The 18381-nt window shown below is 32.3% G+C and overlaps 1 protein-coding gene across 1 annotated transcript; it reads left to right on the forward strand.

Annotated features, from left to right (window-relative positions):
• The first annotated feature begins 11728 nt into the window (after positions 1–11728).
• On the forward strand, positions 11729–13227 carry LOC114725914 (cationic peroxidase 1-like). The gene is made up of 4 exons (XM_028912477.1): positions 11729–12042; positions 12226–12417; positions 12553–12718; positions 12821–13227. Exons 1-4 carry the CDS (start codon positions 11827–11829, stop codon positions 13204–13206), a joined length of 960 nt encoding a protein of 319 aa, XP_028768310.1. The 5' UTR covers positions 11729–11826; the 3' UTR covers positions 13207–13227.
• Positions 13228–18381: the final 5154 nt, after the last annotated feature.

Consider the following 18381-nt stretch of genomic DNA (forward strand, 5'->3'; position numbering starts at 1 on the left):
CTGGCTTTCTTCTCTCTCCTTATTTTCGGAAAAAATAGCCTTCATCTTTAATTTTTAACGTTATTTCAGATAAAATAACTGCAAAAAAAAAAACAGATGAAATTAATTTCACGAATCTATATTAGTTAAATCGATGATTCCTTCGCCCATATATACGCTCATCAGATTTATAAATAATTTGAACAGAATTAAAAAAAAAAAAAAACAGACACGAGACTACAATTACATGGTGCCCACTGCCCAGGGCAGAATTAATTATTATTGCCCCTTTACTGGGGAATCAGGGTTTGATCTGTCGGCCACAAATTTAAAACCCAGCATGCTTATACAACAAATATGTAGCGTATGAATAGATCTTCATCATTTGAAAACTGTATCAAATGGTCCCAACATATCATTAAACTTCTTTCCTCGTCCAGCATAAAAAAATTCACGCTCCATAAAAATTTATTTTTCTGATAAATGCTATATATCGTGTTTCAACATATAATCTCAAATCTTTTTCTAAAAAAAAAAGTGACCATGTCATTTATAATAATACAAATACTTAACATAATTAATTTTTTATCCATCTCAGTTAGGATTCAATCTTTTAACTTTTAACTTAGTTATACAAATAATAAACTTAGTGGGTTTCACATTACATGGTGAAAGACACAAAAGCCCACCAAGAACTCACAGAACAGAGATGAAAATTGGGGGACAAGTGGAACTACGGAGCTCATGAAAATAAGGAACACAGGGAACAGACTGAATTGTAGAAATGCCATGTAGAATTTTTCATATATACAAGATGTTAAGTTTAAATATTGTACGTTAATAAAAAAAAACTCATACTACCGGTTCTTAATATAAGACCCTGCTTGACTTTTATTTTGGTCCTAAATATAAGATCCCAATCCACTTTATCTCTCATATTTATACTTTTTTTTTCAAGGTAGCCCTTCTAACAATGATAGTTTTAGTCAATATACTTGATTAGCAAGGATATTTTAGGAAAGACAACACTTATTTAGGACAAATAACTAACTCAACTTACTTCCTTAATCTCTTCAAATTAGTCAATTGGCTCTTATAATTAGGACAGGAGGTAGTATGTGTTAAGAAAGCCAATATTTAGATTCAATAATATTTAAATTTATCCTCATAAGATTTAATGTAAAATAATTTAGGAAAAATTCTTCATTAAACATTTTCTTAGTAATAAGAACCTCAATCAATAATCAATGTATAAGGGCGTATGTGCAAAATTTGAGGTTCTCGAGTTTATGAAATGTCCTTCCAAAAGTGTCATTATCAAAATGAAAAGGGAGGGAGTTAGGAGGTGGGGCACTTACGTACAAATGTTAGCAGCATGGCTTGCCTCATAAATAGCATCAATAAAGCCCTGATCCCACGGTCACCTTCTCCCTAATGCAGGCCTCATTCTCATTTTCGATGATTTGACGCTTCTTTAGAGCTGTTTAAAGGTTAACTGATACCAAACTTTTCTCACATGTCTCTTTCACTCATCTTTATAGGATTTTATTAAAGTGGTTATAAATATTATTTATATAAGAAAAATTTTTTTTGGTGAACTTCCTTACCTTTATTATAATCATGTGTCTTTTTTTTGTTTCACGTAGATTTATAATTATAATTATAATTAAATATTATTAAATATTAACATTTAAAAAATATAACAAATGGTCCTATATAATTAGAGAATTTCACATCATAATAAATATAAAATTTGAGTAAGTATTATTTCCGATTCTAATATTAATAAGGTTTTATAATTAGGATAAGAATAATAGTATTATAAAATAGAGCGTAAGGATATGATTGATCTAAGTGCAGTGAGTTGGCGATAAAATTTAGCCACTGTCTTTTTTTGCAACGAAATTCGCAAATTCTATTTAAATTATTTTTTTGTGGCACAGATATCAACATGTGCTTATGTTTATGTTACATTCACATACCATGCTGTTTGAATTTGAATTTCTTTTGCGTTGGGTAGGAATATTTTTTAGTAAAAATAATTCTGTCTGAGGTACCGTCAAGTAATAAATATATACATATTTATTAATAAAAATTTGAATATTAATTCATCATGTAGATAGGAAAGGTATTTGGATTTGAATTAGCACAAAATATAAAAGCACTTACAAGCATTAATAATAAAAAAACATGTGAAAATTGTTATATTGGAGTATATATTTATTTGCATCCTTAAATACATATTTCATATATGCCCCTCTAGTTCTTTTTAATTGTTGAGAAAATTTTAATTCTTTTTATTTGTCATTTGTATTTTTTTAATACTTCATTTGTAATTCTATCACCGTTAATTAAGGGAGACAAATATAAAGTCGAAGAGAGAAGGAAAATATACCAGCTACTTTAACAGAGATAAAAATAAAATTTATATATTTAATGATTTTTTAGTACGTGAAAACTATTACAAGTAATAATTAAAAAAAAAATACCACTGTGGTGTTTTGTTTGGCAGAAAGTCCCTGACAAGTTAGTACTTCTTTAGAATTGTTACCCTTTACTTTTTTTTTTGGGCAAATTTCTTGAGATGTTTTTCTTCATAACTTTTATTAGTAATCTTTATAGAATTCAAATTCGTAATCTCATATTTAAGAATTTTTTTTTAAAAAAAAGTAGCAGTATCATTTGAATTATAAGACCTGAACGAATTTCTTGAGATATAGTTGGCTCATATGTTTTTAACTCTCCTTGTCTGACATTTTCATTCGTATGCCACATCCATGCGAATAAAAGGATGGAAAAAGGGAGAAAAAAATACCATCACCAATAAATATATAATATATTTGACGTTAATATGAAAACAAAAAATGGATCATATTGTCAATTTCCCCACCGCTTTCCATCACCTAAAAATGTTAACAACATTGATGGAATCGAAGCCGAATCCATACAACATTTGAAAGTACTCTTTCAATCCTAAATATAAGACCCTTATATAAGGGTCTTATATTTAGAACTGGAGGAGTAACATGTAAGGGAATTTCTTTATAATGGTGCGTCTAATTAATCACAAGAATTATTCTTTCTCATCACCAAGCATTGATATTAATACAAGAGATTATGATTATTTAAACATGAGAATTCAGATTTAAGTCTGAGGTACCATGCCCAACAATCTTTGAATCTAGCCCAATTTTTAAAAAGTAAAAAAAAAATTACATTTTCTAATCATTCACTCATTGAGGTTCTGCTTATTGTAAAACCGAAATAAAATTACTAACAGAACTAGGATTTAGTAGAAATAACTAGTCTCTCATAACCTAGAAGGGGGCCACATTTAGTGACTGGTAGTAATTACTTTTGGTAAGAGGATATATGTATTTAGCAATTGAGATATTGTGACAATCAAATTTTTTTCCCTTATAAACTTAAAAGAAAATATATAAAGAATTTTCACACTACTTAAATATTAATGACCAGACATAGCAGAAATCAAAATAAACTTATTAGTTCTTTCAACTCGTATTTCTTATTTAATTCAATTTCACGAACACACAATAATTTTCATTTTAATGTTATATATATTTGGTGCTTAAAATTATAAAGGCTATCAGCCATGTGGATATATGTGTCTGTATATGTAAGGAAAAATTGCTAATAAGGAGTAAAGGACTATAATGTTGTATTGGGTGATTTTTTTTTTAAAAAATAGAAAGTAAAATAAAAATGAAAGCACATGGCTTTATATTCTTTTTTTTTTTCCCCTTCAAGCATAAATATCCTTCTATTAGAGGTAATCCTATTCAAAATACTCTCAAATACTAAATGTTGGGGGCACCTCTCGTATTATGAGGATTCAAACTTTGATTCGTTACGTTACAAGGAATTAGTCTATTATGCTAAATAATGGCTTTATATTCTAGAATACTTCCCCAAGAGGACGAGTTGAAGTGGGCCATCTTATAATATGTTTGGGTTTTGAATTGTTTCGCCCAAAGCAGAACAATCATTTTGTAGTTTGCCCAAACTGTTTTGGAGTGAGGGTTCGATCCAAGAATGTGTTTTGAAACACGCACGCAGAGTATCGGGAAAAAACACACATACACACAAATCCAAAAAAATTTAAATATCAAAGGACCTGCTCTCTCCATTCCTTAAAATAAAAGTTTGATAAACAATTAAAAATATTAAAAATTAATTAAATTAATTATTTATAGTAAATGTGTATTTATTTTCTTAGAATATCCTTTCTAACTTTCTTGTTTAGATTCTGAGGTAATATAGTTTTCAAATGACCCATAACTTGTATAGAATTATGCGTAACATTCACAACTTATAAATGATATCACGTAGTTTATAATTTATTTGGGCATGACAATAATCAAATATTATAGTTTATATTATATATTAATGATATGAATAAGTTACATTTTAACATCAATGCCAACATTATATAAAAATTGCAAAGTCACATTGTTCTTGAATGGTGACGGCAGTCTGTAAATGGGTTCGCTTTTAGTCGCATCGTAGGAATGATTTTCTTTTGTTCCTTGCTTTGTAAATTTTGTTTAATAGAGGCCAGAAATAAATATGAATTTTTTTTGGACGTCATTTTTTTTGTGAATAAAAAGTTTAAGTAAGTTGGATCTCGAGAGCTCACCAAAATTAGATATGATTCCAAATTTAGAGATAGAGAGTTACTATTTCAAATGTGAGATAATTCCCCCCCCCCCAAAGACATACATCTTATATATCCACAAAATTCAAACACAAATCAAATCATATGATACAGAATATCAAGAAGATTAAAGTTAGGGTTAGCATCATTTTTAGTTCTTGAATTTTGATCCCTAAAATTTAATGTCATTTTGATCCACCTCAATATTTTTTTTAATTCATGAAATAGTAGGGCTTTTGACACCTGGAACAAGGTTGCAAAGAAAAGATCAAAACCATTGATTTTAAATTTTAATAACCAAAATCAAAATGAGATTAAATTTGAGAAACTAAAAATGATATTAACTCATCATTGTTTTTACCATAGAGGTAATATAATCTCATCTACTGCCTTAATTACTCACTATAAAAAATTGATTTTTAGCCGCAACTTAAGATATAAAAGTTGTCGCTGAAAACCATTTTTGGTGGCGACCTTTATAGCCACTAAAAGGCACTTTTGGTTTTTGTCATACTGTCAAAAGTGACTTTTGGCGGCGATTTGTTTGTTGCCACTGAAAGTGATGCTGGAGAAAAATAGCTTTAATGGCACCATGTCATTGTTGGTAGCTGCCAAGTCGTCACCACATCATCACTTTCATGCCACGTCATTACCCACCGCCACATTATCACCCAAAAATTTTCAATTTAATGTGTCTTTTGCAATGTTTGAACTTGTGATTACCTTTATTTGTGTCTAATCTTCTTGCTGCTGAGATGGATTGAATTTGTTGATTATTATTGTACAATAGTATATATAGTATCATCTTATATTTTTAGCAAAGAGTTGAAAGTCTGATTTTGGCGACTTTCTAAAGTTGTTGCTAAAAGTCTGAGACTGAATAGAAACCCCAAAGACTTTTAGTGGTAACACTAATAGTTCCAACTGAAAGTCAACTCTAGGCGGTGACTCTAAAAAGTTACCTCTAAAACTGAGTCTTTCAACGGTGATAGAAAATGTTGTTGTTAAAAGTCTCACATTCAAAGGCGACTTTTTGTGTTGCTGTTGAAAGAAGTGGTGACAAGTCAACTTTAAATGTTGCCACTGAGAAACTTTTTTAGTAGTGACTGCATCAGGCAAAATGTTTTCGCTTGCACAATATCTCAGAAACTATATGTCCCATTTTTCTTGTGTGTAATATAAATAAGAATACATTTTAATTTGTATACAATTTTATGCCATATCATTCTTGAAGAACTCGGGTGATGCACGTGTGGGTTTAATATGAATTTTTTCTTGGATAGATTAATTCACCATTTGCACCGACCAGTGAAAAGTCGTAATTAAATCAATTGATAGTATATGTGTGTGTGTACAAGAAGAATCTTTGACTTGTGATTGCACAGTATATATAATATTATAATTACGATTGATAGTGCCACACGCGTACATAGAACCCAGCCAATAGAATTATTCAACTTCTATCATGCAAGCATGCATGCAAGTGGGCCTGTGGGATATCCATGTCCCTAAGACCCTAACTGAGGAATATATAGTTATCCCAATTATTGTCAAATTGATTATTCTACGATTCATCATTCCATATATCTAATTTGTGATTCCTTTTTCTATTTTTTCCAACGAAATAATTAGAGTTCAGATCATGAAGTTGCATGAGATGACTTTAATTATACATGAGGGTTCTCTATTATCATTATAATTAAAAGAGTGTTATGGGCACAAATGAATTAAAGAAAGAGCTAATCTCAAAACCCTATCCTACTCATTCACTCCTAAATATATGAGTTAATTGGGGAATTCATTTTACCTAAATATAATACCTCAATTCATATGATTTGTTTTACAAATTTATAATTATTTTTTTAAACCAATGCTATTGCATATAGTGAAGTGTTCTTTTACTAATGGGGAAAGTTTCCAGTGCAAATAAATAAAGGAGACATTTTACAAAAATCAACATGCACACTTATAAATTAATTATCTGCCAAGCGCATCTTGCATTTATGAATTCCATTTTATACTTAGTGGCTATCCCGTAACATGGGACTATATATATACCAAAGAGAATGAGAGGTAATAAATGATGGTGGGAGAACTACAGCACAACATTTTTTAGGTTAATTTATGTAGAAAATAAGTTTACTTTGGAAACTTTAATTTGTAAAGATAGCATGGAAGTAATAATAAAGAAATGGTAAGAAGAACCTAGGATAATGCCGCAAAACATGTAAATCTGGAGCCTAAAACAAGCCGGATATATCAGATCATAGCATTATTCACAACCCATATGCAAACGCATTATAAGTCAGATTCCTATATCCCATTCACATTTTATTACATTAGATATATAGACTCGTGCTGGCAAAAGGAAAAAAGGATATACAGATTCGTCTTGCTTTTGAATGTCAAAAAAATACGGCCATTATATTAATAAGTCAATAAAACCGACACTAGCCCCCAAAGGAACATAAATATGTCTACTTTTACAATGTGGTAGCTTACTTGAGCGGAGATTGTGGATGATGATTTAATCGTTATGACTTGTGTTTACGTAATAATTTTTTATAATGCGAACTTAACAATCGCTTTATATATATATATATATATATATATCAAGCAATATAAAATTCAATTTATCAAGTCAATGTTTGAGAATAATCAATGGAGGATATGATGAAGGGGTGTCCCTATTATTGACGGCGAGTGTGAGTGGCACGTAGGATCTAAACTACCACTTTGGTTTTAAATCTAAATAGGGAGAAGACTTGATTAAGTCACTTGTATTATATTTTATACTCCTCCAGTTCCAAATATAAGACCTATTTTATAGTGTAATTTACATTACAAAATGAGTCTTATATTTAGGACCGGAGGAAATACTTATTTTCTAATTTTACCCTTTTACTAAGAACAAAATTAAAAAAAATTGTCAATTTAATGCATTCTTTGATGTGTAAGAATGTGTTATAAGTGATTTATATTAAAGACAGGAATGGTATATATGACTGTCCATGAATGAGACTACGTGGAAATTGGAAGACTAATTTTTCCCACTAAATATATTGATTGATTTATTTGTCAGATTTGTTGCATGGACTCTAATTTTAAAACTTTTAACACCCCTCCCCTGTATAGATTGGGGGCATGGATAATTGGATATTTTGATTTTTGATCCGTGGTCCTGCTAGTTTTGTTTTCTTGAGCAGGACATCATGTGGTTGCCAAGGAAGTTTCGGTGCACTTCCATGATACATAGAGAATTTTTCATTTTTCGTCGAACGTAGAAATGTTCCTTTCCCACTAATAAGATAAACCTAATTATCAATTATTGCACCTCATTACGACTATGATACAAGTGGCTGACTTGGCTGTAGTCTCTTCACCCAATAACGCTAGACGTCCAGCGTAATATTACTCTATTTAATTACTGGTACATATATAATTGCATTGTCTGTAAGTTTTGAAAAATACGATTTATCTTAATTACATTGATTCTGGACAAGTATAACAAAACTATTCTACTTAACGTTCAATCATTCAAAGTATTCATTCAGCCAATAATATGACACTGTTCAATGTTAATGAATATAATGATGTAGCTTTTTTTTATTAATTATTTTATATATGTTGATATATATTAAGCTGTAATCTTAAGAATAGAATATGTTACCTTCGGTTCCTAATATATATAACAGCCAGATAAATAACATGAAGATATTAAACAAATTAGTTAAATTAGTTATTTGTCATAAATATGTGTTAGTCTCCTTAAATTATCTTCTTTAATCATATGCATTGAAATTATCCCTTAAAATGAGAATATCTTACAATTAAGATGAATATTTAAAAATATTTTAAAAGAAATTAAATTAAATTAAATTAAAACTTTATATTTAAAATTGAATTTAATTTCCAACTAGCTGCTACTGATAGTAACCAAACGTGGCTTCAAAAGTTGGTCATAAATGGAATAATCAAAAAGAACAAAAAAGGAATGGAGATATTGGTCAAAAGCTTTTATGGGTGACTGGATAAGTAGGGTTGGGGTTTTCTTGTCTTGTACTCTTTTAAAATCTGTAAACAGTATCTTATTTGTTTTCTTGTCTGCTCATTTACGCGTTATTCAATTCGTTAAGTAAACGGTGCTATAGATCACGCAACTTAGAAAAAATGCAATCCAGAGGGAATTAAAATTCAGGAAAATGACATCCGGCTACTTGCAAAAATAAATTTAAGTTAATTATATATGGAAAAATCTTAAATTTAGAAATTAAAACTCTCATGAAAATTTAAAGATTTTAAAATTATTACTCTCTCCATCCTAAACACATATAAACCTTATTTGAAGTATATAGAATATGTATGTCCATAATCAATGCTTTAAATTATTAGATACTCGCATGTGTTCCCAACAAATGATTTCAAAGTCCAACAAAATACCAGTTCTTTAATTATTACAAAAGTGAACTAACAAAGAAATGAAAAATGGAAAGAAGCCGCAAAAAGCACATTCGAGAATTCAGATATTCTCTTATACTTCTCTTATCTTAAATATAAGACCCATTTTGTAATGTAAATATAAGACCAAAGGAGTATATATAAGATACTTTTTTTAATCTTTTTTTTCCTTTAATATATGTATTATGAGGCAAATTGTACCAAAAAAAAAATCCTAAATTTTGAGCTATTTGCGAATAATGTCATTGACTTTTTGAAAATTCATAATAAATTCCTTTATACTGTCAAAGTTTTAAAGTTCAATGTGATTATTGATGCATAAAATTCAAAATTAAAGAGGTATATATGCAACTTGATACTATTTTTTCCCTTTGATTTCTATTTATAAAACATTTTTAATTAAATAAGGAAAGATTAAGAAAAGTGCTTACAATTAGTTGATAGTCTTCTGAAAAAATATATCTTATAATGGAAGGAGTATTATTGAATGCTTTTTCCCCCTTTAATGTGTGTGTGATAAAGATAATAAAGATGTGTGATTGGATGAGGCCACCATAAAATTCTTTCGACGGACTGTATCATGTGATACTTTCCAGTTTTAGAAAGCATCAAGTGCTTTTCGACTGGAAAGATTGGTGTTATCTTTAAAATTTTTTACTTTTTGTTTATTTATGAACACTCAGAAATTAACATTATATTTATTTTGCAGTTGAAATCCCTAATTAACAGCATGCCTAGTTTAATGGAGGAATTAACAGCTAATTAATATTGATTTTAATCATCAAGGTGATCGCTGAGATTGCTTTTAACCAAGGAAAGGTATTGAGTGCCTTCCCATGAGGACATCATATTAAGAAATTTCAATTTTTTTCTTTCCTGTTTTCAGTTCCAGCGTACCAAAATAAGCCATCAGTGACTTAATGTATACTTAATGTGGAGATTATAAAATAAAATGCTGTTTAATTATATATTAAAATTTGATTATTTGCTATATGTACAATTTTCAAGGAAGGGGCTCGAATTTGAGGCAACTGTGTAAGAAGTGTTAATTGCATTTGAAAATAGATAGTTTGGTATATTCATGTTGCGGTGCAAGTGACAACAATATTTAATTAGGATGGAAATTAATCAAGGATAGGTTAATCTTGGGCTGACTTGTTCTAAGCTCATCATCGACCTGAGTTTTAAAAAAGTCAACGCATTTATTTAATATTTATATATAATAACAGATGCTTTCAAGTCTTCTTGTTTTAATATTTTTATTAAAAAAAGTTTAGAGGTGTTGGGTCCCGATGACTCATCAGAATCAGGGTATGCTTCTAAGTTTAAAGAGAGCTTAAAAAGATACTTACAAATAGCCTAATAACAAGGCTCTCCCATTAATAGTAGAATTTAAACGCTCAATTTTATAGGTTATGAGTCAACTTTGGCCCTTTTGTTTTAATTTTAATGATAAAAATATATATGATAAAGATATGAGCGCACTTGCTATATGTAAGTTGATGTAATTTGGCTTATGTGAATTTACTTAAACGAAGTTATATAATTGAAAACGCACAGATTCTGTTATTGCAGGCTGGGACGGATGCTTAATATTTTACTTTGGGTGGTGAACTTAAAACATAAAACACACGCATATTTATTTATATAAATATAAATTTTTAAATAATATAACATACCTTCATAATACAATTTATTGAAGTCGAGTATGATGTCTTTCATGTCATGAAATTCATTTATGATTGAAACTGGGTCAAATTTTTTTAACAATTTCTTTTTTAGTATAAATAACCAGACATTCCATTTAAAAAAAAATCATCTTTCATCTTATTCATCCCGTATACGCTTATTTTTCACAGTGTCATCACAAGTAAAAAAATGGCATTTAAATTGTTGCACTGGACATTACAGTCAATACAAATTAAGGACAGTAATTGATTGATCAAATAATAGGTGTAACATTTTCTTGTTTTCTTTAATCCTTGATTATGGTAGATTAATTATTGTTGAGAAGTCTATGAATTCAATATAATATAGGGGGGACTATCAAGCCCATATATACTAATGCCCTGTACTTTTATTTTACTAATATGTAATCATATTTCTTCACTTATTTAAGTTCTCATAACTCGGAGAAAGATATAATTAACCAAGAAATTTAGTGTTGGGAATAAAGTTAGAAAGAAATAATGTCAAAGCTTAATCCAGTAAACTGAGTTTGACATATATATTAAAAATTAATATTCAGGACAAATACAAATGGGCAAAAAATTTAAGATTTTGATTTCTTCCATATCTAATCACCAATTGGAAAAGGAGGTGGCGATACATATAGAAGAGAGCAGATATTCAAGAAGTCAATGACATATATAAATGCATACCACAAATACAGCTAATAGCCTCACATTAATAAATATAAAACTCAATTTTCAATCAGATAAAGCCTTGAGCAGAGATCTGGTCCACACAGCCTGCTTGCTTGCTTATTAATTATTCAATATTCAAATATGGTTTGTTTAATCATTTGGGGCTCATCCATGTTGACCCTCTGAATATGACAGGCCTATACCTTCTCTCTATAAATACCTAATCACTCGTCTTCTTTAAAACCATAACAACTATTATTGCTACTTACTACAAAGCTAGCTAGTTATATATCTCTTCTGCAATTCTCTGAAATATTTTGTTTTTAGACAAGACACAGCCATATAATAATGTCTGCTCTTAATCTCAGACTCAGCCTTTTGTTGTTGTTGTGTTGTGTTATTGGTGGGATTAATGTTTCAGCTCAGTTGTCTCCTACCTTTTACGCCAAAACATGTCCCTTAGCCCTTGCCACCATTAAAGCATCAGTAGTCTCTGCTGTCCTTAAAGAGGCTCGCATGGGCGCATCCCTTCTTCGTCTTCACTTCCATGATTGCTTCGTTCAAGCAAGTCTATATAACTCTCTCTCTCTCTCTATACATATATATATATATATGTACATATCTACCTTTCTGTGTGCATGTATAATATCCCATTTGTTGGGTTATTATACATATTAAGGATCAAGATGCATACAAACAATTCTTGATACAGTATTGACTTTTCATTTCCTTGTTGTGCTTCTGTAGGGATGTGATGCTTCTATACTTTTAGATGATACTGCAACTTTCACAGGCGAGAAGACAGCCTTTCCAAATGTTAACTCTGTCCGAGGTTACGAAGTAATCGATTCCATCAAATCGAAGCTCGAGATTTTATGCCCAGGAGTTGTCTCCTGCGCCGATATCGTCGCTGTTGCCGCCAGAGACTCTGTTTTTGCTGTAAGTAGCTGGACATCCATCGATCATACTAATATGATCATCTCAAGAATTTCTTCTGACACACACACACACACACACCCGTACATATTTATATATACAAGACCAGACATTGACACATGAAAAATTTGTTCTCAGCTAGGTGGGCCCACATGGAGGGTACCATTGGGAAGAAGAGATTCAACTTCGGCAAGTTTAAGTTCTGCTAACTCGGATTTGCCAGCTCCCTTTTTAGATCTTAATGCTCTTATCGCTGCTTTCGCTAAGAAGGGTTTCACGGCTGGAGAAATGGTTGCACTCTCAGGTAATTAATTAATTCAAATATATATCATTAATTAATCAGTTACCGTCGTCCTATTTGACATTAATTAATTAACTGTAAACCTTTTGATGTATTATTGTTTAGGAGCTCACACGATAGGGAAATCACAGTGTACCAACTTTAGAACGAGGATTTACAACGAGACCAACATCGATTCCTCGTTCGCAAAAACCTTACGGGGAAATTGTCCGAGCGTCGGTGGTGACTCAAACTTGGCGAATTTCGACACGACAACTCCCAACTTGTTCGACAATGCATACTTCAAGAACTTGTTGAGCAAGAAGGGTTTGTTGCATTCTGACCAGCAGCTCTTCAATGGAGGATCCACAGATTCTCAGGTCACTGCTTATAGCAGAAACCTTGGGAGTTTCAGAGTTGACTTTGCCAATGCTATGGTCAAAATGGGAAACCTCAGCCCCCTCACAGGATCCAACGGTCAGATTAGGACCAATTGTAGGAAAGTCAATTGATTATATTCAGCTATGGCCCCCAAAAAAAAAAAAAACAAATGATTATATTCAGGACCCAGTTCAAATGTGCAATGCTATAGTCAAGGAATAAAAGTAATCAAGTTAATCTGAATATTAGATTTGATGCAGTAGTTCATTGGTTTCAGAAGGGTGTGATGGGTTTAAGTTCTATAGATTGTTGTTAAATGTATTGTTTGTATTATAAGGTGTTCAAAGTCCAAAAAAATGAATCAAGTGTTTATGGACTACACCTTTTTTTTTTTTTAATTTTTAAATGGACTACATTTTCATGCATGAATATATGATTAATTTTCTTTCATATATATTCTTGCTTCTTATTTTCAATATGATCGAAGGAAAAATTATTACATATGGTGACTCACTTCTTATACTTTTAGACAAATTTTTAAGACTTGCAAAACAGAAATACAGGAATTGAAAAACACAAAAACAAAAGCGTGTGTGTTTTGTGTGTGTGTACACATGAAAGATAATCTAAAATAGCTCAACAATATATACAACAAAAGGCATAACAAGCTAAGTGAAAGTTTTTCTTATATATAAACACTTAATTGCTAAAGTAATGTTCATGTCGCTGACCGCGTTATTATTAGACCATCTATCACACATAACTCTAAAACGGCATTGTCAGTGTAACAAGTGAAAGTTTTTACTTTCTAAAACCGTTGACATTGGGGAAAAAACCAGCATTGATATGGGGAACTACAAAATAATAACTTTGGTCGATCCACTACTTTTTAATGCAAATTACACCACAAAATAAATTTTATATTTAGGACAGAAGGTAATAGTTTAGCTGAATTATAACTCAATTCCTGAAATTCAATATGTTGAATTAGTAAATTGGTCTACGTACTTTCAGCAAATGTTCAGTCTAAAATTGAACTAATCGAATTAAAAACTGTAAAGATCATCAACTAACTAAAACCAAAAGGGATGAGTTCCATTATTCTTAAAATTTAATTGGCAGTTTTGAGCAATCAAGACCGATATTTTGCAATGTCAGGAGATGAAATTCGAGTAAAACCAACCACAAGCAAAAAGAGATCACCTCGATGCGTTAAGCCATTTTCCCGTAATTTGGCTTCTTTTGTCTACTTTTCTCATCCGTTCTCGTCCACTACCCATATTGATCATTGGATTGAAATTTGAGTGATCCAAATCAAATAAAATTACTAACAAAATGTTAAATTATTAATAAATAAATACATTCAATCTACTAAATGTTAGAGCTCATCCGAAGAGATTGAAGCCCAAGACTGAAGACAATGTGTTATAGGCCCAATTGATGTTTTCTAGCCCATCAGTCTGTATAGTCATTCTAGATCTTTCTGTTTAGGGCTACGTGTCCCATTTCTTTGTATCACCAAAGTCTATATATTCTACACTATACATTACTCTTAAAAATAGAAAATACAATACATTTCTTCTAAGTATTAAGGTCTCTATACCTCTTTATGGTATCAGGGCCTTGAGCTCTCCCTTATGGCAGAAACGCCTTCCAATGATTCAGTAATGGGATCAAATCCCAATCCCTCTTCCCCTTCTCATTTCATTTCAATCAAATTAAATAATGATAATTACTGTATTTGGAAAGCCCAGATGATCCCGTATCTTCATGGGCAAAACCTTTTCTCTCATCTTGAAGAATCTTCATCTCCTCCACCGACTTGTCTATCTGATGGTAAACCAAATCCAGAATACACTAAATGGTTCCAGAGAGATCAATTCGTTCTATCAGTCATTATCTCATCCCTATCTGAATCCTTAATCGGACAGGTGATCAAAAACAAGACTGCTCGTACCATGTGGGCTGCTCTTGAAAAAACATTTGCCCAGAAATCTTAGGCTAGACTCTTACATTTGCATAGTCAACTTACCAATTTGAAAAAGGGATCTGAAACAATTTCTGAGTACTATAAAAGGGCTATATTGATTTCTGAAGCTCTAAGCACTGCTGGTAAAACTAGACGATGCTGATTTCATTACTTGCTTACTCAATGGTCTGGGATCTGATTACGAAGCTATTGTTGCTTCTCTTACTACTCGCACTGATTCGCTGTCTCCAGAGGAGGTGCTGAGTTTTCTATTAATTCATGAAGCTCGTTTAACCAATGTCTACTCATCCTCTTCACCTGAAATTTTGGCCAACGCTGTAACAAAATCACCCTCTGAATCTTCACAGCAAGTATTTCAAGGTTCCTATCATTATCGTGGAAGAGGGAGGCCTGGACGTTTTGGGAACAGAGGACGTTTTGGAGGAAGAGGTAGACGAGGATACGGAGGATGAAATTTTTATGGTGGTAATTTTGAATCCCCATGCTTCATTTGTGGACACTCCGGTCATATAGCAGCAAATTGCTATTATAATCAGTCTCACCAAACTCCTCATCCAGTGACAATGCCTCAGGTTCACTACTATACTTTTTCATCTACCCCCGATAATGCTTGGTATTTTGACACAGGGGCCACTAATCATATGACCCAGGATTTATCCAATCTCAATCTTCATTCTGAGCCCTACAAGGGTCGGGAGCAAGTTCACATCAGTGATGGTAATTCCATGCCTATTGTTAATCAAGGTGCAGGTACTTATTCTATACCCAATAAAAACTTCCACTTATCTAATCTCTTACACATACCCACTATTTCCAAGAATCTCTTCTCTGTAGCCCGATTCTGCCTTGACAATTCTGTTTATTTCAAATTTTACTCATCCCATTTTCTCATGAAGGATCTTTATTCCAAACAAGTTCTTCTACAAGGATCAACTGAAAATTTTCTCTATCCTGCTCCTACTCGGCCACCTGAAGCTAGCTTTGGAGTCAAAATATCTGTTGATCAGTGGCATGCCAGACTTGGTCATCCAACTTATAGGATTGTGCGCAGGGTGCTCTCCCAGTATTCTCTTCCCAGCCTTCCGTCTTAGTCTGTGTCTTGTTCTTCCTGTAATAAAGCAAAGAGTCATGTTCTTCCCCATCCCTCTTCTCCACACCAATCCCCACACCCCCTTTTTCTTGTATTCAGTGATGTTTGGGGCCCTGCTCCTGTCTTATCTTTGAATGGATTTCGGTATTATGTTTCCTTTGTTGATGACTTCACACGATTTACTTGGCTATATCCTATCAAAGCAAAATCTGATGTGTCCTCTGTATTTTCTAGTTTTCAAAAGCATGTTGAGAATTTTTTCAATACTAAAATTAAATTCTTACAAACTGACGGTGGAGGGGAATTTAAAGCTCTTCACTCTGTTCTTCAATCCTCTGGAATTATTCATCGCATCACTTGTCCTTATTCCCATGCTCAAAATGGATCAGTTGAACGCAAATGTAGGCACATAGTTGAATCTGGTCTTGCACTTTTAAATCACGCTTCTTTGCCTCTCAAATTTTGGGCTCATGCTTTCTCTTTTGCTGTTTATTTGATTAATCGGTTACCATTAGCTTCACTTAATTATCACTCTCCATATCAGCTCTTATTTAATCACAATCCTGATTACTCCTTTTTAAAAGTCTTCGGTTGTGCTTGCTGGCCCCATCTCCACGCTTACAATCGCAATAAGCTGGAACCCAGATCAAAACTTTGTATTTTCATCGGTTATGCTGCCACTGCTCACCATGGATATTTATGTTTTGAACCCAAAATTAGTAAGGTTTTCATCTCACGTGATGTTATTTTTCAAGAGACTGATTTTCCAGGAGTCCAATTCTAACTTAAGTGATGATATCTTGGTTATTGGCTCTGATTCAGATGCGGTTCACACTCTCATTCACACTCTGAACTCATATTTTCTAGTAAAAGATTTGGGTCACTTAAGTTATTTTCTGGGTGTCGAATGTCACTTTACTTCTGAAGGATTATTTTTGTCACAGCGTAAATATATTTCTGATTTGTTGATTAAATCTGGTATGGGTCACTGTAGTTCTGAGAATACCCCAATGTTGACCAAGGCCAAATTATCTGCTTACTCAGGTTCTCCTTTTTCCAATCCTGAACTTTTTCGAAGTATAGTCAGAAGCCTGCAATATTTGTCCTTCACAAGACCAGATATTTCTTATGTTGTCAATAAAGTTTGTCAATTCCTTCACAATCCACTAGATACCCATTGGTCTGCTGTGAAAAGAATTTTGCGATACTTATCCAAAACTGTTGATTATGGGCTTGTTATTCGCAAATCTTCCATTAATTCTCTGGTTGCCTATACTGAGATTGAAGCGCCTGAACAATTAATGGCTTACTCTGATGCTGACTGGGGGGGAATATTGATGATAGACGATCAACTGGTGGTTATTGTGTCTTCTTTGGTCCTAATTTGCTCTCATGGAGCTCTAGAAAACAATCAACTATGGCAAGATCTTCCACTAAAGCAGAGTATAAAGCCCTTGCACTTGCCACTTGTGACTTAATTTGGCTTCAGAGTCTATTGAAAGAGCTTGGCGTAGTTCTCCCTAGTGCTCCTACTCTTTGCTGTGATAATATAGGTGCAACTTATTTGGCTGCCAATCCAGTTATGCATTCAAGAACCAAACATATTGAATTAGATTATCACTTTGTTCGTGAGAGGGTTGCTGCAAAGAATCTACAAATTTCAATTGTCTCTTCTAAAGATCAGGTTGCTGATATATTTACTAAACCTCTTGATGCTCTAAGATTTCAATTTCTTCGTGCAAGTCTCACTGTGACCCAGCTGCCGTTCGACTTGAGGGGGGCTACGCTGTTAGAGCTCATCCGAAGAGATTGAAGCCCAAGACTGAAGACAATGTGTTATAGGCCCAATTGATGTTTTCGAGCCCATCAGTCTGTATAGTCATTCTAGATCTTTCTGTTTAGGGCTACGTGTCCCTTTTCTTTGTATCACCGAAGTCTATATATTCTACACTGTACATTACTCTTAAAAATAGAAAATACAATACATTTCTTCTAAGTATTAAGGTCTCTATACCTCTTTACTAAATTCCAATCATGCAGTTTAAAACTGCAATAAAAAATAGTAATTCAAAAGCAATTTTAAAAAATATTCAATTTAACGATGAAGATGGGCATCGAGAAGTAGAATTGAAGCCAGGCATTAATCATTAATTTTTTCTATATGATTTTAATATTAGTGGCGATTCTAGAAGCCATCCTTATACGTATTAAGCCGGCCGGGTAGGG

The sequence above is a fragment of the Neltuma alba genome, unplaced genomic scaffold (assembly GCF_004799145.2).
Source record: "Neltuma alba isolate B1F8T4 unplaced genomic scaffold, ASM479914v2 tig00012302_pilon, whole genome shotgun sequence".
Lineage (NCBI taxonomy): Eukaryota > Viridiplantae > Streptophyta > Magnoliopsida > Fabales > Fabaceae > Neltuma > Neltuma alba.

Excerpts from the sequence above, each read along its gene's own strand:
- LOC114725914 (XM_028912477.1), top strand. The coding sequence starts at position 11,827 with ATGTCTGCTCTTAATCTCAGACTCAGCCTTTTGTTGTTGTTGTGTTGT. Across the intron at positions 12,043-12,225 it reads TCCATGATTGCTTCGTTCAA|GGATGTGATGCTTCTATACT; the intron begins GCAAGTCTATAT and ends GTGCTTCTGTAG. Across the intron at positions 12,719-12,820 it reads AGAAATGGTTGCACTCTCAG|GAGCTCACACGATAGGGAAA; the intron begins GTAATTAATTAA and ends ATTATTGTTTAG.